This window comes from Chelon labrosus, assembly GCF_963514085.1.
Source record: "Chelon labrosus genome assembly, chromosome: 14".
Lineage (NCBI taxonomy): Eukaryota > Metazoa > Chordata > Actinopteri > Mugiliformes > Mugilidae > Chelon > Chelon labrosus.
Window position 1 is genome coordinate 23,887,082 of NC_140347.1, and position 27,191 is coordinate 23,914,272.

At 38.3% G+C, this 27,191-nt stretch overlaps 2 protein-coding genes across 3 annotated transcripts in view; both read right to left on the reverse strand.

The window, feature by feature from the left end:
* Nucleotides 1-2,616: 2,616 nt before the first annotated feature.
* On the reverse strand, nt 2,617-17,660 carry LOC311498979 (uncharacterized protein). The gene is made up of 20 exons (XM_084559779.1): nt 15,943-17,660; nt 15,705-15,756; nt 15,398-15,541; nt 15,119-15,292; nt 13,704-13,733; nt 13,413-13,568; nt 13,156-13,323; nt 13,026-13,058; nt 11,969-12,438; nt 11,798-11,859; nt 10,020-10,141; nt 9,676-9,894; nt 8,061-8,162; nt 7,934-7,977; nt 7,279-7,455; nt 5,815-7,194; nt 5,678-5,719; nt 5,195-5,245; nt 5,034-5,097; nt 2,617-4,610 (listed from the first exon to the last, which is right to left on the reverse strand). Exons 1-20 carry the CDS (start codon nt 16,084-16,086, stop codon nt 4,549-4,551), a joined length of 3,696 nt encoding a protein of 1,231 aa, XP_084415905.1. The 5' UTR covers nt 16,087-17,660; the 3' UTR covers nt 2,617-4,548.
* A 4,381-nt stretch (nt 17,661-22,041) lies between these two features.
* Nucleotides 22,042-27,191, reverse strand: part of LOC311498981 (adhesion G-protein coupled receptor F1-like) — a 6,311-nt gene continuing 1,161 nt past the window's right edge. Inside the window, exons 2-5 of one of the 2 annotated variants that reach the window (XR_014699439.1) lie at nt 24,774-26,409; nt 24,595-24,636; nt 23,887-24,089; nt 22,042-23,448 (exon numbers count right to left, since the gene is read on the reverse strand). Coding sequence is in view for 1 of the 2 variants with exons in the window: in XM_084559781.1 (XP_084415907.1) it covers nt 24,015-24,089; nt 24,595-24,636; nt 24,774-26,066 (1,410 nt within the window). In the remaining variant the exon portion in view is untranslated. Of the gene's footprint in view, nt 23,449-23,687; nt 24,090-24,594; nt 24,637-24,773; nt 26,410-27,191 lie in introns of those variants that run through there. The other variant, XM_084559781.1, reaches the window with a different exon arrangement.

Consider the following 27,191-nt stretch of genomic DNA (forward strand, 5'->3'; position numbering starts at 1 on the left):
AGACTGAGAGCCAGGCCTTCTCGACCAACATCAGTGTGTGACCTCACCAATGCGCTTTTGGAAGAATGGTCAAAAATTCCTATAAACACTCTCCTCAACCTTGTGGACAGTCTTCCCAGAAGAGTTGAAGCTGTAATAGCTGCAAAAGGTGGACCGACATCATATTGAATTCTATGAGTTAGAATGAGTAAAGGCAGGTGAGCGAATACTTTTGGTAATATAGTGTATATACAGCAGTGATAGGCCGGCTACACACATGGAAGGACAAACTTGAACAAACTGCAGCTGCATCAAATTCAAGAGACAACAATGTTACATCATAGTAACATCAGATATGTCTTTTTCTCAGAGGAATTCTCAAAATGGTGTTGACGTATAACGGATATGGCCTAGGACTGACATCGGAATGCTCAGTCAAATTGACATTCTTTTTGGAGCATTACAATACCAAAGCAGCAAAAAAATAAATAAATACATTTAAAAAATAGTATATTCTTGTACAGTGGTTCAGACAAACAATGTATCAATTAATTAATTGGGGATCTGTAGAAAGTCTATATTATATATAGACTGTAATATTTTGTCGTCTTTGGACAGAGGTGGGATTCTCTCAAAAAGTATAAGAGTTGTTAGTAAGTGGTACGGCATTACACAGATAAGACAGGGTTCTACCTCCTTTTCTGTACATACTGAGGAGCTGTAATTCCTACACTTCTCAATAGTCCATATTTATTGTATGACTGTAACTTAAAAACAATTGTCTTAAAACTCAGAAACTAGTGTTCAAAAACGTCTGGAATATGGAAATACAAGGCACTATTCATCTCCTGAAATCCAGTCCCTACAGTGATGCATGGTGTCTTAGTATCATGCTAAGGAGGAATTTATCAACAGCAGGGACAGACAGACTAATATAAATTCAGCCAAATATGTCCCCACAGTGGAGGAACGTCCTGGGGCTGGAGCAACGGTTCCCCTTTGAGCGCAACAATGAGCCAAAGTATATAGCCGCAACAATACTGGCTTGAGCACAACAGCCTGGCTGTCTTTGTACGGCCATTAACCATGAACAAATTTTATGCAGAAGTCTCCGGATGGTAGTTCACAGATCCCACAATACCCATCACATTTAGCAGAGCTTGAGAGGGTCTGTGACAAAGGGTAGACTAAAATAACCGAGGAGATTTGCAGAATACCTGTTCACCAGCAAGCATCTTATCAGCATTGAACTAAGGGTATGAATACTGTTGCAATCACATATTTCAATTTTGGATTTTAATTCATTTTAAATACAGTATATTCAAAAACATAAAGAAGAGAATGGACAGTGGTTTGTCTTTGTGTATAATCATCATCATTATCAATTAGTTAGCTCACATTTACAGTGATTTTATGCAAATTTCAAAAATGTTATATTGGAGCTGAGAATAGATCGCTGAAGATTTCACTAACAGATTCCAAACTACTAGCTTGTAGTTTGTGTTAGATTCTCGACTGTGCAGATTAAATAAACAAGTAACTATAACTATATTAGAATAGGAGAGAATTTTCAGAACATGTGTCCATAGTTGTTAAAGAAGTTGATACTGAATTACATTTCCTTCTGTTTAAATAAATTCTTGAGCTAATCTCATGTGCAAAGCCCTGCGATAGACTGGCGACCTGTCCAGGGTGTACCCTGCCTCTCGCCCGATGACAGCTGGGATAGGCTCCAGCAGACCCCGTGACCCTTCACAGGAATAAGCGGTTACAGAAGATGAATGAATGAATGAATGAATCTTATGTGCAAATATATAGACCTCTGATCCACAAGATAGGTACTAAGGAAATATAAAAATAGTATTGGAAATGTATGATCCGTGCTTTTAATGAGTTCAGTGGGGTTTTCCCCTTTTACCTTTTCTCCCTGCCTACATTTAACAAGAACCTATGTTGTTTTTCAAGCCCTGAAGTTCTTGCTTATGTGTCCATGCAATGCTGGACACACTGTGTACAGTACATCACAGTAGGTAGTATGCAAAATGTGATCGACTGCGTCAGTCCAAATAGTAGCTACACTAGAACATCCCTTGAGTTTCTTATGTAACTTATGTGCTTTCTCTGGGGGTTTTAGGCCGGGTTTTGTAAAGCATCTTCAGACAATTTGTATTATTATTGATGCTATTTAAATAAATTAATTGAATTAAATGGTGGTTTACAAGGGCCCAGGATTTTTTTATTTGATTAATTACATTAATTTTGCATGTAGCTTCTGAAGTGATCTTTGTTGGTCTACTACTCCTGTAGAGGGTAACAGTCATCTTAAATCTCCTCCATTTGTTGTCTGTGAAGGTTCCCAGTCATCCAGGTCATGGTATATCCAAAAAGCGTTTTAAAAAAGGCAAATGGACTTGTAGAAGTTTATACAAGTCCAGTTGCCTTTTTTAAACGACTTTTGGATCCTCCTTTTTTTCCACTGTCTGTCTGACTGTGGATTTGTGGATTTCCAATCTCTTTATAAATGGTTTTGCGATCTTTTCCGGCCGGATGAGCAACAACAACTCTTTTTCTGAGCTCCACATCAAGCTCCTTTGTCCGTGCCATCATACACTTCCACAAAAATAATTCACTGAACAACACCTTAGTCTCATTACATTGACTGAAAACACTTCTGTATTAGTATTATTAGTAATAGTAAAATAAATAATAATAACCACTTATATAATGTATGAGTGAAATGTTAGTAAGATTTTTACCTGTCATTGTCTTCTTGCCTCTGAAAAGGTTCTTGTCAGGAGGATGCAACCATTTTACTGCACTTCTCCAGATACACAGACAAATATTCACACAAAGAGAGACTATCTGTAAACTTCCTGGAATATTTTGTAGGACTACCACACCCGTTTATTTCTGAGTTAAACAAGTCACACACTGTTATGACACCTGTCTAAAGCCTCTGCATATATTTTGTAAGCCGCTGACGTGCAAATTCTGCATGTAAATTACTACTGCATGCCAATTTGCCATTTAAATGCATTTTGCAAATTCTTCTACCTATTCCCAGTAAATTCTCAATTTTTTTATGTTGCAACAACACTGGACTATAGATCCACACAATATCTTTTCCTTTTTGTGTTTTAGATAAATGATTCCCTATGGTCATTATTGTTAATCATCAAAGTGAAATGAAAAAGCAAAAGTAGTACACATTCCAATGGCAAAATATGGGAAACTGGATTGTGTCCCATGGCAACAGTGGACTTCTCAACTATGATTTCGAAGGGAGAATATTTGCATAGTAAATGACAAGAGATGTGAACACTGCTATAAAAGTGACCCCAGTAAGCGGGATTATTAAACAGATAACGTTGGACCTATTGAAGCTTCAGAACCCATCTAGATTAACATCAAAAGAACTGGTAGCTCAGTGTTCCAACATCCGCAAACAGCAACTGGTATCATAACTAGGACGACACGTTCGGGGGAGATACCATCATCCCTGTCATCCGATATTGAGTACCAAGTCCCAACAGCAAACCCTTCCAAGCTCACCATAAGGGTGACTGACATAAGATTTAAGATCATAAGTAGGAAATGAACAGCTGCAATGGGTTGGATGGGGAAAGAAGTTGAAGGGCAAGATCAAGGCAAGACAGAGAAGTTAGCTGTGGAGTATATCAAGGAGATGACGGAGAGTAAGTAAATGCAAACTCTATTAAAATTACTTTTTAGAGGTTTTAATTGTAACTATAATAAAGGTTTTCATTCATCAACACACAGTCCAAAGCAATTATACATTTCTGTTTTACAAATAAAAGGCATAATTAGAGATAGAAAACACATTTTAGCTACAACATGTATAATGGAAAATCAAATGCAAAACAAATGAAAAATGAGGATACATGTATCATGTGCAGAAAAAATATACACACAAAATATACATTTAGGTGTCCTTATGTACCTTGGAATATGGGTATACGAGTACCTACGTCTTTGTGCAAGTCTGGTCTTAGAGGACAGAAAAAACCTGTGCTGCTTTTTTATCAGTCCAACATTAAAAAAAATAAATCTGCTCTCACACATGAATACAAACATATTAAACCTTTGATGGGTTATTGCTATATTCAGTATTGTTTTTAGTTTTACATACTGTTGAGCAGCAAGACACAGAGTAGAAGGCGTCCTTCTTCTTTCTGCTAAGTCAAAATAGCAGCAGATGCTCCTTATTAAAACAAAAGGCCAATTCCAGAACTTGTCTTTACCTGGTCATATTATATTTGAACACCCAGGACCATTTATCATCATGACCTGGAGGAAATAAGTTCACTGATCTATGTCTAAGACATCTTTGTCTTCTCTCACTGATATGACTAACAAACTAATCTGAAAGAAGTGGCAGTTTGTACTGACTTTGTGGAAGTTTAGTTAATTGAAATTATCTTATGAATAATGGACTCTTCCAGTAGTGGAGAGTGGACTCTTAAGGTATAGTTAATCACAGCCAGCATGTGAATACATGTACACGCATATTTTAGTGAGCAGACTGACCAGAGCTGTCTCCAGATATTATCATGTATTGGTGAAAGAGACAGAGTCACTGGATGTTGGATGAGATGAAATGTTGTAGCCATCTGAAAACCAGCAAGAAAACAACATGACTCAGTCTGTGGCAAAAGAATAAGACAGCAGAAACAGTATTAAAACAAGAGACAGTAGCCAATGTTTCTAATACAGGAGTGGATTTCAGTCTGGACCCGACTGTTGGATGGCCTGACCAACTGATTTATAAGTGAGATACAAACAGTGTCATGTGTGATTCATATACATAACAGTAGTATAATTATATAATAGTATAATAGCACGTTGTCTTTTCTTGGTTTCTTGAGTCACAGTAATGTTTACTTCCTAGTTCATTTCACACAGAGGTATTTTATTGACTCAGCTCTGCATAGCCTCTCTGACATTACAATTGTGTTATCCCATTCAGTAAAAGATAGCAAGTGACTTTAAGGAAATTTATTTAAATGAAATTGTAGAGACCGTTACTGTCATACCTCTTTCTCGTCGCCAGTTCCGGAAAAGTCCAAGTCCACTTGAAGAGTTTGTAGCACTGGTGCTCTAAAACACAGGTAGCAGTAAATACAGGAGCCACCACAACACTTGAAAAGTGACTACTGAGATATAAAAATACAAAAAAAGTAAAAGAATACCTTACCCTCGTCCCACTTGTGAATGTTTGTGTCATAGCTGCTAATTCTGACCGCACCTGTAAAGTTACATCTCAGAAATGAGTACACTGCTATACAACAAGCATCAAGCATGTATGTTTAAACTGTAAGGTTCACAGATGGGCATTGTTTGCATTGCTCTTGGTTTTTAACTTGTAAGATCATTAAAGCTATATTTGTTCAAGTTGGCCAGTCAGATGAAGCTGGTTTTCCTTATATAAGGAGTTTGCCATCATGCTTTATAGTGCATATAGAGGAAGGCTCAAGTCTTCCTCTGTACTCAGCAGCTGACATGGAGACCATGAATTGGCCTTTAGAGGTAGAGGTTTATCCTGAGTGAACCATGCACGAATGCTTAGTAATTCTACAATTATGAAATCACGCACAAATTATGTGTACATTATTAAAGATGTGATTTCTACATCAGAACATGAATCTGATTAAAAGTTGGAATATTGAGACATACATACCTTTTTGTCCAACAGTGTTCCAAACACCAATATGAAGAAACCCTTTACAAAGAAACAAAGAGTAATGCCAACAATTTGGGCCCCATTAAATAACGTATTCAAAAGCAGATAAGCTTCAGTAAGAACTGAATTTGTACCTGCACTGAGTTGAACAATGCAAATGCAATATGGATTCCTTCGTCGTCGGGGTTGGCCAATATTCCTGCTCCCAGGCCCCAAGTCAATCCAAAAAATGGTGTGAGCACAGCCAAACTCCTGGCAATGACCAAAAGAACGTGCCTCTCGGCTGTTTGTGCAGCACCCCTCCCTACCCTTCTCCTCAAAATTTTGTAAATAACCACGAGAAGGATTATGAGGTTTATCAGCACTATTGACAGTACAGGTATCACAAATGCCAGTAGAGCCTTGGATTCGTACCAGTTGAGCCAGCAGGTCCCGGTCCTTTGGATGTATTCATTTCTGGGAGCAGTTACAGCTATAGTGAGGGTTGCAATGATGATGGGTGCCCCATAGCCTAGAGAGAATCCAATAGCCAACATAGATGTTTGAGACAACCCCCCTTCAAAGACAGCGACTGTACGGTAGAGCAACAGCAGACCTGATGCTAACATCCAGAAGAAGAGGGCTAAGTAGAAAAAATGGATAAAAAATGTAGTTGCAGTGCATGCTGGGCTGTTTGTCTCATTTGCATCTGAAATGAATGCTCCAATAATAAACCAAATGTCTGCAATCAGAAGAGACACTGCAATGTTAACAATGGAAACATGACGCAAGTAAGACGTGTTGTTCTTTCTTATTTTTCTCCATACAACAGCTTCAATGATGAGACATATGACCAAGGAACCTATGGATATGCCAACTCCAATGTAGGTTATATAGTCCAAGACAATGTTATTGAAACTGTTGGGCGACATGAGGATAGAGAAGGAGGTCAGATGGTTGCAGCTGCAGGTGACTGTTCTGTTGACACTGAATACCAGTTCACAGCCCTGGTCATCCCATCCTCCAAGACCATCAAAGAAGCTGAAGTTCCAAAAAACACATTGAGGATTGTCCAGAGTGTTGTTTATGACATCAAATGTGAGTGAGATGTTATTGACGGTGCCACTGGATTGAACTAGCACAACCCTGCCATTGATGACGTTGAGAGATGAATTGCGTTCATCTCTTGCGGGAAGTACATTATCCATAGAGGAGAATGTTATAACAGTGAGTGACTTATTTCCTCCATCAGACTCTGGTATGTCTATCTCAACTGAAGAATTGAAGTCAGCACTGAAAGTGTCTGTGAATGTAGTTTTGTTCAAGAGAATAAAGGGAGTATCAATGTCAAAAGTGTCATTGGTAAGGCCCCTTGTTATATTCTCAAGAGACTGCAACAATAATGAGCTGACACTTTCAGCTGTGGGGATGTTACTTCTTGTTAATGACATGTTTCTGGTATCATTGCTGTTCAGAAAGTTCCATGAGTCTCTGGCCACGTCTGTGGTGAGAACACCTACAGTTAACAGCACATCCTAAATTGAAAAAAAAAAGAAGGTATTAAATTTAAAAACATTACTATTTACAACATTTAAACCCCAGCAGACTAAGTCACTTACCTCCATTAAAGTTCTGCTTATTGAGATATTTAATGATGATGACACGTTGGCTACATTTCTGAGTATTTCAACAATGGACCTGATGGTCGCAGGAGATCGAGCCACTTCCTGAATGGAGTCAACGGTGGTGCTGCTGAGGTCATCCAAGAATTCTGGCAGTGTAGTAGCATTCAAGTTCTATGGGATTTGAACAGAAAAATAAGAGTTATACCATTTCAAGGATCATCTCTCTGGGAAGATCCTACGAACAATTCGGATTTTATTGTCCCATTGTAGTGAACATTAGTTTTTGCAAAACAACCAGTAACTACTTGATAACAACACATTGAAAGACAAAGCTACCTTTCTGAAGTTACAAACTGTACAGTATTTGTGGACAGCTACCTGACACAGCAAATGTCTATAAGTTTGTCTCTACAATGAATAGACTTTATTATTAGTATTATTATTTGCCATTAAGCTTTTATTTGATAGGCTACATGTACATAAACTATACCACAAGTGGTGGACATTTGTAATCCATCTCTATATGTTTTAAAGGATTGTCTTAAAGGCACCAAGACAGTCTTAGAGTTTAGTTAAGTGTACCAACATTTTCACTAATAGAAAGGGAAAAAAATATTTGGTGTATTGTGCAGATGGAGAACAAGGTCACCTCAGATCGCTTTTGCAGGTCCTGAATGACTGGAAGTACATCACCTGGAAAGACAGAAGAAGGTTGTGATCTCAGTAATTGCAATTACAGGAAAAGATATCTCATCCTGATATGTTAAATGCCTTACTATTTGTAGGGGTGGAGGGCCTCACGGTGACACTGAAGAATTCGCTAGATTTCTGCCGGAAACCTGAACCGTCTGTCCGGATCAGGTTACATTCATAACGTCCTGCAACCAAAACATGGTCATAATTGGCAGTCATAAAAACAAAATATACTGGATTACGTCATTATATTATATATTTTGTATATACACTGCTAAAATAAAATAAAGGAACTCTTTTTTAAACAGAGTTTGGATGCATGGATGAGTTTCTGATACAGACAGTTACTCTAGGAGTGCTGGCCAGGGCCATAGAAGGTCCTCAACCCATCAGCAGGACCAGTATCTGCTCCTTTATGTATAAGCACTGACAGAGCCATACACAATGACCTCCAGCAGGCCACTGGTGTGAATTTCTCTGAGCAAACAATCAGAAACAGACTTCATGAGGGTGGCCTGAGAGCCAGACGTCCTATAGCAGACCCTCTGCTCACTGCCCGGCACTGTGGAGGTCAACTGGCATTTGCCATAGAACACCATTGGCGCCCTGTGCTTTTCACAGATTAGAGCAGGTTTACTCTGCACATGTGACAGACGTGAAAGGGTCTAGAGAATGTGGAAAACGTTATACTGCCTGTAATATTGTTCAGCATGACCAGTTTGGTGGTGGGTCAGTGATGGTCTGAGGATGCATATCCATGAAGGGACGCACAGAACCTCTACAGGCTAGACAACGGCACACTGATTACCATTAGGTATCGGGATGAAATATTTGGACCCATTGTCAGACCCTATCCTAGGGCAGTGTGTCCTGGGATCCTCTTGGTACACAACACTGCCACACCTCATGTGGCGAGAGTATGCAGGCAGTTCTTGGAGGATGAAGGAATTGATATCGTGTGATCTAAATCCAAAAGAACACCTCTTAGACATGTTTCACTTTGATTTTCAGGCTGTCTTTGAATTCAGCCCTCATAACGTTGATAGTTTTCATTTCATCAAACAATGTGGCATCCTAACACATTGCCCAGTCCATATCACTATAGATATTCAGCATGATATTTTTTCACGTAGATCTGATGTGTTATTTAAGTTTTCCTTTAATTTGTTTGAGCAGTGTATATTTACAAAATACAATCTTTTGTCATTTATTAAAAAAAACAACAACAACAACACTAACATTAGTTCTGACTGAGACTAGTGAAAAAATATTGGGCCACATTTATGACTGGAATTCAATGTCGTCCACTTTAGAGCATTCTGTCACAGTGTCTGCTTCTGATGGCTTAGCCAGTGACTAAATCTCTGGCTAAAGTGTCTGGTTCTTTTGTGATGTACTGTGTCTCAAGTTTTGTACAGTTCACTTGTTTCATTGTGAGAGACCAATGCAAAAAGTAATGGCTGTCTCACCTTTTAAAATTTTATTATTATGGTCAGATACGAAGTTTTTCATTGGTGGGTCGGGCTAAATAATAGATGCAGTGACAATGCTGGTTTTGGACTGTAAGGGAGATATTGTCCTCAAGCCATGTTGAACTTTGCACAGCTCAGAGAGATTTTCTCCTATGCAACACATGCATTGTAGTGTATGATTTGGGAATGTCACAATTGACTACACTACATTTAGTCTCTTTCCTACCATTGTCAGTGTCGGTAAATCTGATCACAGTTAATGTGGCTATCCCGTTCGCTGTTGAAATTATGTGATTATCATCTTCTTGTATGAGCTCCGAATTACGTTTCCACTCAGCATTCCAATCTGCACCAAAATTGAGATTCTCTGGTGGAGGTCCACATGTCACTGTCACTCTATCCTCAAAAATTGCTTCAGTTGGCTCAAATTTTAAAGCGTCTGGACCTTTAAAAAAAATGAAAATGAACACAGTGGTCAGGCAATAATTGTATATCCCATAGATATTTCTGACATGCCAACAAGCAAATATGATAATTTTTACAAATCACTACTGTATAAGACTAGCTTACTGTCAAAAAAGATGGGGTATCTTCCTGACAGTGCTGTAAATAATCCAGTTAAAAGTGCTTTAACTTCTGTTTCTGGAAAAGATGCAGCACTGACAGTAAAAGTAACAATGGTGCTTCCGCTCCTGTAACACAGAATTGAATAATAATAAAATTCCAAAATATAATGTAGTATAAAACAATTAATCTAGTCATTTCAAAACTGCTTGGAAACTCGACATTAATCCCCACCTCCCACTTACAGTATCTATTTGAATCAAAGCTTTAAGTTCTGACTAAGGCCCCATTCAGACCTTGCATTAATATCCATCCTGGGCAATCTGGTCACAAGTGACCAGCTTAAAGTATAGGTGTGAACACACCAAGTACACATTTGAGTTATTTGACTCAAGCTGCACAGTGGTGTGGTGGTTAGCACTGATGCCTCACAGCAAGAAAGTTCTAGATTTCATCTTCTTCTGTAGCCGCTTGTCCTGTGAAGGGCCGTTTAGCCTACCCCACCTCTTGCCCAATGACAGCTGGGATAGGCTCCAGCTCCGCACGACCCTCGAGAGGACAAGCGACAACAGAAAATTAATGAATGATCTCTGACTGTGCCATTAGTGGCTTATGAAGTCATGCCTTACACTTAACACTGAGAAAACTGTTACTATGTTTTTTTTTATAATAAATTCAGACAAAGCACTTTTCCACAGATTTATGTGGATGGAAAGGAATTGCAAAATGTTAATGAGTTCAAATAACTAGGAGTCACTTTAGACCCAACACTTAGCTTTAAAAACACATTAAAAAGCTATGTCGTACATTGAAACACAGCCTAGCTAATTTTAGATTTATTAGAAACGCTTTAAAAGTAGATGCATCTAAGACATACCTTAATGCACTGTTCTTTTCACATCTCCATTACTATATACTATATGGTCACAGGCTAATAAGTCTGCTCTGAAACCAATTACATCTATTCACAAACAAGCTATCAAAATCTTAGACAAAAAACCACTCCAGTCGCATATCTGTGGCATACAAAACACAAGTTACTCAATTTTGATAATTTAATAATGTACACAAATTTAATTCTGTTACACAAAATCATTCATAATGCCGCACCTCCACCTTTGAGAAGATTTGTCAAGCGCTGTACTGAAAAAATGGGTAGAACTACCAGGTCCAACATAAGTGGGAACTGCAGCGTGCCCTTTCGAGGCACAGCATTTGCTCAATCAGCCTTCTACTTCAAAGCAGTAAAAACATGGAACACACTCCCAGTTAATCTGAAAACCTGTTTAGATTACTGTACCTTCTCATATGAGGTGTAAAGATTGTATTTAGGGACCCAATCTTGCCAACATTAATATATCATAGTAACAGTTTGCTATCTTTCTTATCTTTTAATTTTCTATCTTTGTGTATCTTTGTATCCTACCTGCCATGGGACTGCAGATGGAAATGATCAATTTGCTAAATCTGGTACAGTGTATCTTCTCCTCTGTGATTAATGCATTTTGTACATGGTCCCTGTAAGAAATAAACTAAATAAAGAAACTAAGAGACCACAGTACCGGACGAGTCATCTTGAAGGGTTTATGAATGTCTGCACTAAATTTCAAATTTCATGGCGATCCATTATATATACAGATTCATATATATATATATATATATATATATATATAGATGATCACTCACTTAAAAAAAGCTAATTATGAATATGAATAGAATTTAGCACAAATATATATCATTTTCAAAAATAATAGTATTGGTATACTCAAGCAAATAAAACTTACTTGAATGAAATTAACTTTGCTGATTGTAGTGTTGAGATGTGCTCCTCAGACTGGCTTTGAATCTGAAGAAATTGATATAGCCAAACCGGATTTAAAATAAAATATCATTGTCTGAGCATTTTAATATACAGTTATTGAAAGGGACAGATGGAAGAAACATTTAATACTTACTGATTCATTAATGTCTTGGAAAATGTCACTGCTTGGGTCATTAAATGAAGGACTGAAATCCATGTTTAGAGTCAAGTTAAATGTTCTCTCTGTAGAAGGAATGGTTGGTGATGTTGTCGTCATTTGTATTGCTGTGTTTGCAGTTGTCATCACTGGTGTTGTTGTGTTTGCAGTTGTCATCACTGGTGTTGTGTTTGCAGTTGTCATCACTGGTGTTGTGTTTACAATTGTCCTCATTGGTGTTGTTGTGTTTGCCATTGTTCTGGGCATTTGTACTGTTGTGTTTGCAGTTAGTGTCATTTGTGTTGTTGTGTTTGAGGTTGTTGTCGTAATTAGGTTTGTTGTGTTTGCACTTGTCATCATTGGCGCTGTTGTGTTTGGCATTGTTGTCATTTGTATAGTTCTATTTGTGGCTGTCATCATTTCTGTGGTTGAGTTTGCAGCTGTGACTGGAGGCGTGGTCACCGTCACTGCAAATAAATCAGAAACCATTAGCATCATACAAGCTATTTTAGACTGATAAACAATTGAGTTCAATAATTACAGAATGTGTGGAATTGGAAAAAATGCAAAATGTTATGAGAAGCCATTAGGGACATTATTCAGAACTAGACTCATACAAATCCACATGCTATTCTGAAATCTTCACATATATACATGTTAAACACTCACACACACACATATGAAATAGTGCACAGTCAGCGACACATATGAAATCCTCCCATATACATACTTGAAATGCATGTGCATGAGAGCATTTTACTGGTGTACGAGAGCATTTCACTGGTGTATGACAGTATTTCACATGTGTGCATGAGAGCATTTCACGTGTGTGTATAAGCGCATTTCACTGGTGTATGAGAGCATTTCAAACATGTATGAGAGCATTTCAAGTGTGTATGAGAGCATTTCATATGTGTTTATAAGCGCATATGTAAGTGTGGACTTTTTCACTAGTATATGTCTGAGGATTTCAGTATAGTAGTAATAGTATAGTAGAATGAGTTTGGTTTCATATGTGTAAGTGAGAGGTGCCTCAGAAAAATGTTGTCCATACCATTCGGAGTTGGGGCTGGGCATGGAATGATACCTGTGGAACATTAGAGATTACATTATTTCGCTTTCTGCCCAGAGCAACACCATTTCTTCAACATGTGTTAAAGTAGCTACAAAATAACAATGCTTACTTGAGATTGGTTCACAGAATTGTCCGTCAGAAGGAAGCCCATTGATGCATCCACAGGTTTGTCTGGTGTCAATACTGCATGCAACGTATGTGTTACACTTGTCACAGGACCAAGCAAACTCCTCCTCACACTGACACTGCAGTCCTCCAGCGAAGTTTGGATTGCAGCCTTTTAAAATAATTTAAAAAATGAGCTTCTTTATATAAGCATCATTACATCAGACGTAGTATAAAACAAATGAGTGAGCTGATGTTTACCTGTGGTGAAATTTAAGGCTATTACTTGTACAGACGGGGTGATGTTTTGAGGAAAGGAAAGATTTCTCAGTTTCTCCCTGAATATATCAATGAAGTTTGAGGGCACACTGGAAACTGGGAAGCGCAAGTCAAGGACTAAATCACTGACCACAGGGTCTGTGGAGGAGACAAAGAAAAAGTCCATCACAGAAGTCTGTCACAAGCAGACAAAACAATATTCACATGAAAACCAACATGCCCACATTCTTCCAGACTACTGAAGTAGCTACATTAGTACAACAAATTTCATACCATTCGGTGGTGTAGTTGATGGTGTTGTCACTGTTAAAATGAAAACAAAATAATAAATCAGCAGCATTTTTGATTTCCTAATACTTTTAATACCTAATAATATGCAGACAAATGAGCTATTGTATATTATCCATGCAAAGCCAAGCAAAATACATTATTTTCTCCTAGCAAGTGATTGCTTTGAGGCATGAAGCAGAACAGTTGCAATCTTCTCTGTCACCACTCTTTGTCATATGCAGACATAACAGCTATTTGCTTGATACGATTGTTGTCCATGGAATATTTTTGATCTATGAAAGTTGTATTGCATGTCAAAAAACAAGCTGAAACTAGGGCAAGTGGAGTTGTAGAGTTTACTGAAGACGATTCACCAGTCATCAGTAGGAGAATGGTGGAGAGGTGGGGTAAAGACCATACATTTACCTGTAGTTGGAGGAAACTGTTTTGATCTTGTTTTTTTCAGTGCAGTGAGGAATGTACAGACTTGTACATCGAGGAAACAAAACAACCTATTCAAAAATGAATGGCTCAAAACAGGAGAGCCAGCTCTTCAGGACAAGACTCAGCTGTCTGCTATGGGTTGAAAGACTTCTGATTTTTTTTTTTTTTTTAAAGTCGACTAAGGTGGCAAAAGTCGACAACGTCACTCATAAAAAAGTAGAAAGTAATGCCGTTGACTGCCGTTGAGAGGATTTGGACTCTTCATCTGCTGCTTTTATCTTTAGTGAAGTATTTCCACATACTTGATGAACTGCTGATAGTTTGCTGCAATGACCTACAGTGCTCCTCATCTGTCTTCTAGGAGGTGTCCATGTTGTTATTGTCAAGTAATCAGTGACTAGTTGACTTCCTGCTTAAAGCACCATGGCACAGCAGTAAAGACGACTAGTCGGTACAACCCCTACTGTCTACCTACATCTGAGGGATACTCCTTTGAGGATAACAATGTACACATTTTAGCCAGAGAAGACAGATGGTTTGGAAGAAGAGTAAATACAGCAGAATATGTCAAATCCCTGAACAGAGGTGGTGGCCTGAGACATAATCTGCCATCAATTTACAACAGTCTTAACATCATCAGTCCCCAGTAACTTTATGGTCTTTAAGAGACCCCAGTCATGTGAGTTTCTGATGGGTAACACCCACACATGTTTCTATTTAAACTCAAACCCCCCATCAGTTTTTTAGAACTGAAGAAGCCTCTTGGATGAGTTGTATGAGCATCAAATAAATGCCAGGCTTCATCTTTTTTTGCATCCGATAGAGCCTTCTCTTCATGCATGTGCATTCAAAAAGCAAAAGCAAAAGTTATCCCATGTGTCCCTGATTCACCCCAGGTTCGGTTGACTTGTGCCGGCCCTGAATATTGCTTCATTTAGCTTGAGTAAATGCACTTACAGACATCTCAGTGCTACCTGTTTGACTGATGTTGGGCTGGCAGTACTGGCCGTCATCTGGGATGCCATTAATACATCCACATGTTTCACCAGCGATGGCATCACAGGCTCCATATTTAATGCAGCTGTCATACGACCAAGCAAAGCTCTCCTCACATGTGCAGCGGTCTCCAGTCATAGTTGATGAACATACTGAGAGAAGAAACAGCAGCACACACCTCAACATTTGCTGTTAGAGTGAAGACACATCAACCTTTGGAAAACAACTGAATTAAAAAAAATAAAAAGATGTTTTACCTGTTGTGATGTCAGTGTTGGTGATTTCACTTGTGCTGTTGATTGTTAACGGAAAGCTGAGATTGTTCAAAATCATTCGGAGATCCTCCAGGTTAGAGATGCTTATAACAGCTTGGAGCTCATAATCAATGGAATTAGTGAGAGCTAGAGTAGAAACAGACATGATCAGATACTGTGTCACTGTTGAACTGATACATCAGTAACAAGGGCAGAACAGATTCAGTGATCAGTATTGCTCTAATAATCAGCACAGGGATGTGCAATAATCAATCAGTTACTATAGTTGATGAACTTAAATGTGACTCACATGCTCTTTTTTCTCTGGCATGAATGGGGGATCCCTTTGTATCATTTAATTCCTGGAAAAATCATCCGACTATAGATCAATAACTGTAAATAAATACTTATGATCAGCTAAAGAGTTAAGGGTATGTTTAGTGATCAAATTCACTAACACTAGAGTTTTATGCCATGAGATACTGAAACTGATCAGTATCTCATGGCATAAAACTCTAGTGTTAGTACTTATTAATTCTTCCTCTCACCTCAAAGAAGACATTCAAAGAGGCTCCGTTTCCTTGATTCTCCTGAATGCAGCATATAGTCAGAAGAATAACCAGGTATCCTACAGCCTTTGGTAAAGCCATCCTGACTAGAGAGTAAATACAGTAAACACAATCACTTTTCATTATTTGATCAAGCGCTCAAAACTACACACAGCAGCACAACATGTTAGGTCAAACTGGAATCTAACTTGAAGAGACACTTGGAATAATATTGAGATTCTGTTTGTCTCCTTGTCTTCATCAGTTGGTCAGAAAGAGCAAATGTTTGTTTTCAAAATTCTAAATTCGAGATTGCATAAAAGGCTTACAATGAGCGATTTGACACTGATGTGTGTGTTAGACACTGTCTTGGAAACTTTGGTAGGGTTGTGCTTTAAGCTATTTGGGTAACACCGTGTGCCTTTTTTGAGGCCTTTCCAACGCTGTACTAACAAATAATATATTAAATGCAGAATAAAATTTGACTGTACATCATTGTCATGTCAGTATGACAATTATGAAGCAACTACCAAAACGGACAGTTTAGGAAACTCGAGCAGGAAAACAACGTGTTGGGGTTTTACTGAGAGTTATTCCCTGGTTTATGTCTTGATACAAGTTACTGGGCCAAAATTTCGCTTACACATCCTTGGATGGTGGTTCAAACAAACAAAGCAGGAAGGCTATGATATATAAGCTATAATATTTTGTCTTTCTTTCTTTGGACAGATTGCACTTTCTCTCACTTTCTTTTACTTCCTTCTCCTTTGTCTTGCCCTTCCTTTCTTTGTGCTAAGCTAACAATGACTAAGAAGTGAATCCAGTTGTATTGTCAGCCTACAGACATGAGTGATGTCCGTCCTCTCATGCCACTCCCAGCCTCAAAAGCATAACAACTGTGGGTAAATGATTTCAATTTCTCTTTATACATTTTTGATACCTCTCTACTGTTTGGCTTTTCCAGCCCAAGAATGGACTATTTCACCTGAACAGAGAGCTCCTGAGAGCGACAGTTTACAAATATAAATGGACACTTGAAATCAACTCCAGACCTTTTACTTGCTTCAATTACATTTTCATGAAACACCTTCTGAGTTAAGTGTACAGTAGTTAGCCTTTGTCCCTTGAAAAGCTACTCCTGCTCATGCCATCTCTACAGTGAAGCATGGTGGTGGTAGTATCAAGCTTAAGGAGTGTTTTTCAACAGGAGGGAAAGGGAGATTAGTCACATTTTAAGGCAAAGGGTGAATGCAGCCAAATACAGTGAGGCCTCCATAGAACAGCATCCCAAGGAAGGTAAAATATCTGTGCAGAGACCGTAAGACGGCATCTCACAGATGCAACACTATTAAATTTAACAGAGCCCGAGAGACAGCTAAGGGATCCATGAGGAAGAATGGATTAAATTAGCCCTGGCCTGCTGAGTAAAGGTCAAATAGTATTCAATAAAGTATTAAATTTAGAGTATGACAAAGTTTGTTAAGAGAGATTCCTGTCGTTTTATTTTGAAAACTTTTGTCTATTTTTTAAGACACGTTTTCACATGTTAACACTGGCTTCTGAATGTATTGAGGGAAAACAATGTCAGTTTTGTTAGTTTAAAATAAAATTTACAAAGCAATATAGTGAAGGGATCAATGAAGTGACTGTATATGAACAAATCAGTAAAATAGAGTCATAGATCAGGTGTCTAAAACTATTTTCATACATATTATGTTGTATTCCGTGTATTATTTTGGAGCTTCTCAATGAGACTAAATCTCTGACATTAACAAGTCTCCTTTCTTTCTGAAATGACCTGCAGGGATGCTCCGAAAGAAAATCTCTGTGTCACAACATGAGTATGTTACTGAAAAATGATCTTCTGCGTGGTCAGACTTCAAAGTATACAGCACATGGCTCTGTTCCAGTAGCTTATCCGTTTGTATTGAAGTCTAGGAGGTGCAGATTTAATAAACTATGTTCTTATTTTGTAGAATAAGGACATAGTTTATTGAATTCTTGTTTTGTAGAACTGTCAATTAGAACAGAAGACCATTTTAAGAATATGTCTATAAATAGTGGCATAGTTGCAAAAGTAGACACTGTATGGCTTTTAGCAGTTTTAGCCTCAGCCCTGGTTACATTTAACAAGCTCTATTATTTTAAAGCCATAAAATTGCAATACCACATGTGCTGTGTGTATATTTCACGTGTGCATTTAGGAGATACATAACGCCACTTGTACAGCAGTATATCATACTAGTATGTATGTCGTCCATCCAAATATGTAGATAAAATATGTAGAGTTAATGTACTCAATCACTTCCTGCTTATCTGTCTCTCTTAAAAGTTCTACAAGCTCTAGGAACTTTGGGAACCAAGGACACTAACTGTTAAAGTTTATCAGTTTGAACAATAAACATCTTGTCTTTGCAGTATATTCAATTGAATATAGGCTGAAAAAGATTTGCAAATCATTGTATTGTGTTTTTGATGTCAAACTGGAGAAGCCACAAGTTCAGTTGCCTTTATTTTAACTTAGTTTCAGGATATACCATGATCTGGATGCCTGAGAAGGCATGTTTGCAATGGCATGTTTAATTAATCAAAGCCATGTTCTATTCTACATGGTCACTTGTGACGCAAGGTTAGCTTGAGCTGAGCTGAAGCATCGGGTTAACTTTAATCACGGATAAGCATTTATTCATTTAAATTCCTTTTGTCTGCCCAAGTGTGACTATGTTTTTTCACAAGACATGGCTACATGGTACACCTGTGTTGGTCTCTCTCTAATAATTAACTACAGTCAATGGAATTTACAAGATAAAACACATTTGCAAATCTGATGTAATACATTGAGCATGTATTATATAAGAATTGATAAAAATCTCTGTGTTCCAGTGTTTCTTCTCTAACTCCAGTAAGTATTCAAATGTTTTGTTTTTGTCGTTTGTTTTGGAAACAAGACTGACTGTAAAGCTGGTTTAGAGATTAAATTATTATATTTTAATATGCATAAAGATCATGTTTGTTCTTGGAAAGCATCCTCTCCTCTGTAATTGACCTACGAGTAAAATAAATAATAACTTATATAATGTAAGTGTGAAATGATAAAAAGATTTGTTTACCTCTCATTGTCTTCTGAATAGGCTCTTGTCAGGAGGATGTAACCAGTTTAATGGACTTCTCCAGACACACAGACTAACATTCACACATACACAGAGAGACCATTTGCCAACTTCCTGGAATACTTTGTCTGACTCACACACTTGTCAGACAGGTTATAAGAACTGATCACTCGTTTAAGATAGACACCAGATACGGTGGCAGAATGAATGTTCAAAGCTGAGGACTTTGCCAGTCCTTGTTCATTTATGTGTCATATGGAGACAGTGGGTAATGGTTGGGTACACAAATAGGCATCTACGTCAACTTTATCTGCAGTGGGTCCGTGTTTAAATAAATGTCTCTTTCGGTTTTATGTGCATGTAAACTTTTTATGTTAGTCAGTGTGCAAACAAAGTCTCACTGCACTTTTCCTCCTCTTACTGTTGGCCGCTTTATCAGAAGAAACCCTAAAGAATGCACATTAGTGCCAACATTTCGTCACTGACGTGCTCTGATATGAGCACTTTCCATGACGTCCAAGTGTAATCTGATGCTGGAATTCTCTCCAGTTAGCAGATTTAACAAGCGTAGTCTTCGTTGAGACATCCGTCACAAAAGGCTTTACCTTAAAAGGCCTGTGTGTGTCTTTTCTTTGATTTTCTCAGCAACCAATCATCTCAACTACTTCACACTTGGCGAGTACTGTATATCACTGTATATCAACTGACAAACTTTACTCTTTACTCAGCAGTGCCTCAAAATGTGCCAACCCAGGTGAACATTAATGTATATGTGGTCGGATCATGGTAAATGGCCCTGTTTTTATAAAGCCTTTCTACCTATTGGTACTCAAACAGCTTTACACGAGCACACACACACATCCACACACTAGTGCCATGCACTGGGAGCAACTGGGGGTTCAGTGTCTTGCTCAAGGACACTTTGGCATGTAGCTCATTCGGGGATCGAACCCGCTCTACCTACTGAGCCACAGCTGCCCCCATCATGGCATACTGAAAAACAACAAAAGCTCATTACTAAAACCTGAGCATACCTAACAGGATGGGAACTAATTGCCCATATAGAATGAATAATGTACAGTAGACTTTCAATGATAAATCTAAACCAAACCATGCATTCTTTCAAAGGTTTAAAGACATGCTGATCTTCTGAATACACCCACATTGTTTACAAGTGACAGCAGGAAAGAACCTGTGATCTGATGTGGATTTTCAGTGAGTAGTGGTTGGAAACATTGGGCCTTTCTATGAAAAGGACGTCTTGTGCAGCCTAACCCATAACATGATATACTCTTTCCTATATAGTATGCATAATTTACATTATTATATGTGTGTTATAAATGCTACAAAGGCTCTATAGTTGAGCAGATGATTCTGTAGGCCAGTGTGACAGATACTTTTCTGTTTGTTTGGTTGCTGTGCAGTTACAAAATGTCATGATGCAACTGGAAGCAATCCATGTTGACAATATCATAATTACATCAAATCATTGCACAGAAGGTTATTATTGCACACTATTAAATTGGTCTCTATGGGTGTATTGTCTCATTATTCACACCATTAAGTGGTCATGAATTTGTTTTGCTTTTGGGCCGAGGTTGAATAGGTGACATGGTCTGAGCGTGTGTGTGTGTGTTAGGTGTTAGGTAACAAAGGGTAGCTCAGGGACCAACAACCACACCATCCATTCACACCTCTAATTGAAGACGGTTGCATCACATCATCCAACCTGAGACATAATTAAGATAAGCATTGACACACATCAAACATTTCATTAGTAAGATTTTAAACTGCTTTATTTTTACAGTGATGCATAGTGATGCCAATATCAGGAAAATAAACAGTACTGAGATAAAAATAAAAACGTGAATTACAAGCACAGGAGAATCCACAAGCAAATTGTGACACCATTCAGTGTGTTGTTTTGCACCATTTACACTTTGGTAGAGAAGCCTATTATTTAATTAATACAGTACAAGAGTAAATCAATTAAAAATATATAAATGTTTTTAAGGATAAAAGCTAAGCGTACAGCAATTCCTATATTAAAACAGTTTAGCTGTCAAATCAAGCAAGTTTTATATGTCGGGGTTATTCATTTATTCAATCCGGAATAAAGTGGACCACTAGGTCCAACTGACTGACCAACAAACCAACCTGGTATTAGCATTGCTAAACACAAGTGATTTTAGCAATGACCCTCATCAGTGCCAAACGTTTCTCTGTGAGTTGTGTCTTGAAAATGCAAAAGTTTTGATGGACGCATATACGTATGTTTGTGGTGTCTGTGAGACTAAAAAATAATATCCAGGATGTCTGGCTCGAGAAACAGATTGCTAGTTTATCTTTTATTGCGATGGTCATGTTCTGAAGAAACGCAAGGGGAGATTGCATTCCCTTGTTGAGGAACTGTTTTAGATGATGGTCTGATAACTAGTACCTGAGAAGGAAGAATGGAACTGTGCCACAGAAAGCTGACACAACCACTTATATGTTGTTGAGGAAATGATATGCTGTCTTGTTAAGTCACATTTGTAAAAAGAAAAATGACAGGTTTTAGACAGCTGGGTATAATCTAACAGCATATGAGTAACACACCATGCTATGTCCTGTGTCATCAGAATGCACTTTGTGTTTGTGGTCTTGTGGTTTGTTATTTCACGTTGTGTATTTTTAACAAATACACCCTGTTCTTAACCCTTTTAAAAGCTTTAAATCAATCACTACATGATACAATTTCATTTTTTGGATGTTTCAGGCCACTTTGAAGTCGTAACAAATAGTACACTGCCTGGACAAAAAAACAGTTGCCACCCAAAAAAAAAAGCTCACATTCGCTGTTGCATTGTTTTGATAAGCCTCTGCAATGTCACAAGATTTATTTCCATCCAGTGTTGCATTAAGTTTGTGTCTTTCGATATGGTTGTTTAAGAAATGAGAAGCTACTCATTGCATCAGTTGGGGTTAAATAACTTGTTGCCAGCTAAAAGTTAATCACCCATGCAGTAATTATCCAATAGGAGCCTCGTACCCATTTGCTTAGTTAAATCCAGGTGGCAATTTTTTTGGCCAGGCAGTGTAGCTTGTCCATCAAGATTACCTCAATGTCCAATGGCCTCTGACATTCTCTGAACCCCAGTTGCGAGCTGCCATTGGGGTTAGGCTGAGGAACTGGTTTAGTAGTTCCAGCAAAGAGGAGTTCCAAATGTCTGTTTTAACCTATATGGATTTCTTTTCTTCTCTCTAATTCAGCTGTCAAAGGTTTTTGATCAACATAAGTTCAAGCACTTAAAACAAGGCAGACCGTTGCTCAAGGAGAACCAAGCTTCTGCTTTAGGGCCAGATTAGTTTTCATTTAAACCATGCCAAGTTCACCATGCCTGTTTACCTTATCTGCCATAGGTATTCTGCTGTGGCAACTTTCCTTATTTATGGTTTACATTTGCTTGCAGGATTCCAAACTTCTTCTAGTTGTCAACATCTAATATGTTGCCCTGTGGCAGTACAATATCCTCCGTTCTGTAAAGGACACAAGCTCATTTGCTGCTAGTTTCTCTTCTGAGCAAATATTAGTATGTAAAAACAGGCTCTATTAACTACACCAGGAATTGTACTTCAACACTATCATAAACCACTGGACTTTGACTGTTAATGTAATGCTATCAACCATCATAAGTGTTGTAAGCAGAGCTGTGAATTGTTGCAGACCTGTGATATTATCAGACAAACTAATCCAGGTGAGCGATCAGCTGCTACACTACTGACACTGCATTTCCTTGATACCTCTACCTGCTTCTAACGATAGTTTCAAAGTAAAACCAAAAGCTTGATAAGCTGACACCAGGCCTCTATCCAACTTTTATGGACAGAACTATTTTTAACATTGAGTCAGATTAGAAGGCTGTAGGAAGGAAGAATCACAGTCTGATGGCTTTTGAAATAGTTTAACTGTAATTACCACTAAATAAAGAAAAGAAATTTGTTGCTGTTTGGTTTTGTTTTACTTTGAATGATGCATAGGGCAAATACAATATTATACAAAATATACATCATACAAAACATTTTGCTAATGTGTACTACAAAGAGTTATGTTGTCAAGACTGCTGATTGGACGAAATACAACTTTCAACAGACATGTTGCTTTGTTAATTTGTTCAAAAACCAAGCCTGACATTTTTGATGTAATAATAATAACAATAATGACACCAGATATTAATACCAATAACAAAATAGTATTAACTAGCTACTAAATAAATGCTAATTCCTTTGGTTTTTCGTAGTGACAGTTGAGCTGATTTGCAGTTGTTATTCCGACTGACCAGAGCTGTCTCCAGATATTATCATGTGTTGGTGAAAGAGTCAGTGGATAATGGACGAGATGACACGTTGTACCCATCTGAAAACCAGCAAGAAGACAACATAACTCATGTCTGACCACATTTCTGTGGCAAAACAATAAAACAGCAGAAACATTACTAAAACAAGATACTGTAGGCGGTATTTCGTATACTGGTGTTGATTTCAGTCAAGATACAACTGTTAGATTGCCTGACCAACTAATTTATAAGCCTCTAGGGCACCTAATACAAACTTTATCTTGGCATTTTGAAATTCAGTCTTAGTTCTTTCTTAAAATGGCAGCCTGAAATATCTCCATAGTTTTCTATTTGGTGGCATCTATGACAAGCCGTACCTGGCGTCTGTGGCAGAAAGATGACTGCTGGACAATAGAATGCCACTCCCTAAGTGTGCCAATATATGGGTCATAAGCTTGATTGCCACTGTGTTACTATTTAAATGGAAACAACAAAGACTGACACTTCTATAGCAATACCTCTTCTTTGTCTCCAGTACCAGAAAAATCCCGGTTCACTTGAAGAGATTCCAGCACTGGTGCTCTAAAACAAGAGTAAGGGCAAACGCATGAGCCACCACAACATTTGAAATATAAACCAATAAAAGTTAATTTGAGAAAACTGTTCTTACCCTGGTCCCACTTTTGAAAGTTTGTGACTTTACTGCTAATTCTGACCGCACCTGAAATGTTAAGACTCGGAAATCAGTACACTGCTATACAACTCAAGCATATATGTTTAGAGGAAATGGTAAAGCTCAAAGCTGAGAACTGGTAGCAACTTGTTTTCTTAATGCAATGATGTTGACGCTGAAAAACCATGAAATGCCTTTGAAGGTGGAGGTTTAGCCTGAGGAAACCATGATAGATTTATCTTCTTATCTTTTAGGGTTGAGTCGTGGCTGGAGCCTATCCCAGTTGTGGTTAGGGTTAGGGCTAAAGCCTAATTTATAGTTGTGCATCATTTTGACAGCGTAGGTACTCCGGACCCTAGCCTGTACCCTACACTGTTACTTGACTTGCATCTCCCAAGAAATGAAACTAGTGTTTTAGTGGCATAATTTTAGAACAACTGAAACACATCAGCACACAGGTATAAAAAGTTTTGACGGCGTAGACTCCGTGTAGACTTGGCACATTAAAGAGTGGATAAGCTGATTAAAATGTAAAACAGTGAGACATACATACCTTTTTGTCCAACAGTGTTCCAAACACCAATATGAAGAAACCCTTTATAAAGAAACACAAAGTAATGCCAACTATGAAGGATTCAGTAGTAACAGACTAGCTCACCATGTGTACTACATACATTATTTAAAGGAGCCAAATCAATCATATGGCTCCATTAGTAAATACTGAATTTGTACCTGCAGTGAGTTGAACAATGCAAATGTAATATGGATTCCTCTGTTGTGTGGGCTGACCAGTGTTCCAACTCCCAGACCCCAAGTTAATCCAAAAAGCGGTGTGAGCACAGCCAAACTCCTGCCAATGACCACAAGAACGTGCCTTTCGGCTGTTTGTGCAGCATCCCTCCTTACCCTTCTCCTCAACATTTTGTATATCACCACAAGAAGGATTATGAGATTCATCAACAATATTAACAGCACAGGTATCACAAATGCCAGTAGAGCCTTGGACTCGTACCAGTTGAGCCAGCAGGTCCCGGTTCTTTGGTATTCATTTCTGAGTGCAGTTACAGCTATAGTGAGGGTTGCAATGATGATGGGTGCCCCATAGCCTAGAGAGAATCCAATAGCCAACATAGATGTTTGAGACAAACCCCCGTCAAAGACAGCGACCGTACGGTAGAGCAACAGCAGACCTGAGGCTAACATCCAGAAGAAGAGGGCTAAGTAGAAAAAATGAATAAAAAATGTAGCTGCAGTGCATGCTGGGCTGTTTGTCTCCTTTGCATCTGAAATGAATGCTCCAATAATAAACCAAACGTCTGCAATCAGAAGAGACACTGCAATGTTAACAATGGAAACATGACGCAAGTAAGACGTGTTGTTCTTTCTTATTTTTCTCCATACGACAGATTCAATGAGGAGACATATGACCAAGGAACCTATGGATATGCCAACTCCAATGTAGGTTATATAGTCCAAGGCAGTGTCTCTGACATCGTTGGGTGACATAAGGATAGAGAAGGAAGTCAGATGGTTGCAGTTGCAGGTGACTGTTCTGTGGACACTGAATACCAATTCACAGCCCTGGTCATCCCATCCTCCATGGCCGTCAAAGAAGCTGAAGTTCCAGAAAACACACTGAGGATTGTCCAGAGTGTCCTTTATGACATCAAATGTGAGTGAGATATTATTGATTTTGCCACTGGATTGAACTAGTACAACTCTGCCATTGATGACATTGAGGGATGAATTGCCTTCATCTCTTGCGGGAAGTACATTATCCATAGAGGAGAATGTTATAACAGTGAGTGACTTATTTCCTCCGTCAGATTCTGGTATGTCTATCTCAACTGAAGAATTGAAGTCAGCACTGAAAGTGTCTGTGAATGTAGTTTTGTTCAAGAGAATAAAAGGAGTATCAATGTCAAAAGTGTCATTGGTAAGGCCCCTTGTTATAGTCTCAAGAGACTGCAACAATAATGAGCTGACACTTTCAGCTGTGGGGATGTTACTTCTTGTTAATGACATGTTTCTGGTATCATTGGTGTTCAGAAAGTTCCATGAGTCTCTGGCCTCGTCTGTGGTGAGAACACCTACAGTTAACAGCACATTCTAAATTGACAGAAAAGAAGGTATTAAATCTAAAAGCATTACTATTTTCAACATTTAAACCTTGGCAGACTAAGTCACTTACCTCCATTGAAGTTCTGCTTATTGAGATATTTAATGATGACGACGCGTTGGCTACATTTCTGAGTATATCAACAATGGACCTGATGGTCGCAGGAGATTCAGTCACTTTCTGAGTGGAAGTGACAGTGATTTTGCTGAGCTCATCCAAGAATTCTGGCAGTGAATTATTATTTAAGAACTGTGAAATTTGTAGAGAAAAAAAATTTATATGCTTACATGTTATCTCAAAGAGAGGGCAGCTGTTGCAATGATCAATATGGTGATATTCAATGAATAAATTCACAAGGGGCTAACTGTAAACTGTCACATTGCATTGAACAAATATTTTTTACTGTTCAAGTCCAGAAGAAATATCACCACCAACCACTACAAGACAACGTAAGAAAAAGATTTCCGTTTAAGCTACAATCTCCTTAGCTGTCCAGTCTTTGCTGCCATCTACAGAAGCACCTTAAGACAAATTAAAAAATAAATAAATAAATAATAAGAATAAAAAATAGTGACATTGGGGTTGGTAATGTGCAGTGAATTAAACATGACCCTTTGTTTGCCCACCCATGGCCCAATCAGACTGCATGACAGTCTATCAAAATGAACAATGGACATTGGACAAATTGACAGGCCTGAAGGAAAAAAATGTCCATTCTTTTCCACTAGGGGGGCCTAGCTAGTTGGTAGTTGATGGAAGAGTGCCAGCAATGACCAGTCGTTTACTATTGAGTCCTCTCATCCCTTTTAATTGGTGCAGATTGAAGGGACAGGAAAGATGTGAAAGCATCTTAAAGAAAACAGAACAGCTTGACCCCCGAATGCCTGCATTGATCAAATCTGTGGATTCACTGAGCACATCTTTCGGCTACAGTGTAGCCTGTAGTTGCATGGCAGTTGGATACGGTAAGGTTTTTATGTCTGTACTACGACAAACATTGCTCACTCAATTGCATCACATGTGTTAGCCTA

Excerpts from the sequence above, each read along its gene's own strand:
- LOC311498979 (XM_084559779.1), bottom strand. The coding sequence starts at position 16,086 with ATGAAAAGTGATTGTGTTTACTGTATTTACTCTCTAGTCAGGATGGCT. Across the intron at positions 10,142-11,797 it reads GCAAAGTTAATTTCATTCAA|GAGCGGAAGCACCATTGTTA; the intron begins GTAAGTTTTATT and ends TCTGTGTTACAG. Across the intron at positions 5,720-5,814 it reads CATTGTTCAACTCAGTGCAG|GGTTTCTTCATATTGGTGTT; the intron begins GTACAAATTCAG and ends TTCTTTGTAAAG.